This window comes from Malurus melanocephalus, unplaced genomic scaffold (assembly GCF_030028575.1).
Source record: "Malurus melanocephalus ecotype Western Australia unplaced genomic scaffold, MMel_1.1 scaffold_1843, whole genome shotgun sequence".
In the NCBI taxonomy this organism is placed as follows: Eukaryota; Metazoa; Chordata; class Aves; order Passeriformes; family Maluridae; genus Malurus; species Malurus melanocephalus.
Genome location: NW_026625075.1, coordinates 3349 through 5427, shown reverse-complemented (window position 1 = coordinate 5427; position 2079 = coordinate 3349). Strand labels below are relative to the sequence as shown.

Genomic DNA, 2079 nt, shown 5'->3' with positions numbered 1-2079 from the left:
CCGTTCCCCCTTCTCCTCTTGTTCCTCTTGAATCTTTATGTTTTTTAAAAAATTTAAATATTTATTACCTAATTTTTTATTTATTATTTTTTTAAAAAATTTAAATATTTATTACCTAATTTTTTATTTATTATCCATACTTTGATTTATTATCTGTAAACTTTTATTTATTATCCATAAACTTTTATTTTAACCACTAAAAATGGGATTTCAGGGCTCATTTTAACCATAAAAACGGGATTTTGGGGCTGATTTTAATAATTAAAATTGTGATTTCAGGGCTGATTTTAGTAGCTAAAAATGGGATTTCAGGGCTGATTTTAACCATTTAAAATTATGATTTCAGGGCTCATTTTAACCATTTAAAATTATGATTTCAGGGCTGATTTTAACAATTAAAAATGGGATTTCAGGGCTGATTTTAACCTCAAACCTTTCTTTATTTTCAGTTCAGCTTCAGGAACTGCTCCTCACTGCCAGGATGAGCTCCCCAAGCTCTGCCCCTGAGAATTCCTGCAGGATCACCCTTGGACAAGCTCAGCAGGTAATTATCCATTCATTATCAATTAATTATCCATTAATTATCCATTAATTATCCATTATTTCCATAATTTATCTTCCCTTTTTTCTCCTCAGAGCAGGGATTTTTATTTCATCCAAAGCACATTTAAATCAGGAGAATTTTATCCTAAAGAATTGGGATTTACCCTTTATTTCTTCTCTTTCCCATCAATAATTTATAAACATTTTAAAGTGGAAAAAAATAGGAAAAATCAGGAAAAACTGTACATAAAAAATGGGATAATCCGTATTTTCGTGCTGGATTTGTACTTAAAATATTCCATATCCAATTTTTTTTTTTTCCTGGGCTCTGTGTCTTGGAGTTTTGTCACTTTATTTATTATATATTTATAATATTAAAAATGTTTTATCACTTTATTTTTATTAAATTTATAATATTTTAAAGTATTTTAAATTTTCTTYAGTGACACATCCCCAGGGCCTTTTTTTGGAGTCAATTTAGGACTCAGAATATTCCAGTTAAACTCTGAAATGTTTTTCTTCACAGAAACAACAAAAAGGGGGTTAAAAACCAATTTCCTTGGATTCCATCATGTTTTTTAAATTTTGTTTTTGTCTCTCAGGAGGTTTTTTCCAGGTTTTTTCCCAACATTCCCAACAAAACTCTGCTCTTTTTTTCCGAGCTTGGTCTCTGCCCATTCCAAAGGCTCTGAATTCCCAGTTTTTCCTCACAGAAACAACAAAAGGGGGTTAAAAACCAATTGCCTTGGATTTTTTTGTGATTTTTTTGTAAATTTTTTTGTCCCTCACGAGGATAATTCCAGGTTTTTTCCAAAATTTCCAACCAAACTCTGCTCTGTATTTCCAAGCTCAGTCCCTGTCTGTCCCAAGGTTCTGAATTCCTAGTTTTTCCTCACAGCAACAACAAAAGGGGGTTAAAAACCAATTTCCTTGGATTTATTTGTGATTTTTAAATTCTTTTTTGTCTCTCACAAGGATAATTCCAGTTTTTTTTCCCCAACATTCCCAACAAAACTCTGCTCTTTTTTACCGAGCTTGGTTCCTCCCTGTTCCAAGGCTCTGAATTCCCAATTTTTCCTCACAGAAACAACAAAAGGGGTTAAAAACAATTTTTTAATACTCTTTTATTATTTTAAAAGTTTTTTTTTGTCTCTCACGAGGATAATTCCAGGTTTTTTCCAAAATTCCCAACCAATTCCCAATTCTGCTCTGTGTGTCCGAGCTTAGTCCCTGCCTATCCAAAGCCTCTGAATTCCCAGTTTTTCCTCACAGCAACAACAAAAGGGGGTTAAAAACCAATTTCCTTGGATTTTTTTTTGTGATTTTTTATTTTTTTTGTCCCTCACGAGGAAAATTCCAGTTTTTTTCCAAAATTCCCAACCAAACTCTGCTCTGTGTTGCAGGTGAGACCYAAAGTTCCCCTCCTGAGGATTCTGCAGGCGGCCGGTGCCCAGGGCGACACTTTCACGCTCAAAGAGGTGAGTTCACATTCCAGACATTTTCCTGCTATTTTCTGGGATTTGGGATGAGATTTAA

General features: G+C 33.4%; 1 protein-coding gene across 1 annotated transcript in view; it reads left to right on the top strand.

Annotated features, from left to right (window-relative positions):
- The first annotated feature begins 452 nt into the window (after nucleotides 1–452).
- MDM4 (MDM4 regulator of p53) overlaps nucleotides 453–2079 on the top strand; it is a 4969-nt gene continuing 3342 nt past the window's right edge. Inside the window, exons 1-2 of the mRNA XM_057388367.1 lie at nucleotides 453–544; nucleotides 1947–2021. Of these exons, the coding sequence (XP_057244350.1) occupies nucleotides 482–544; nucleotides 1947–2021 (138 nt within the window). The 5' untranslated portion in view covers nucleotides 453–481. The remainder of the gene's footprint in view (nucleotides 545–1946; nucleotides 2022–2079) is intronic.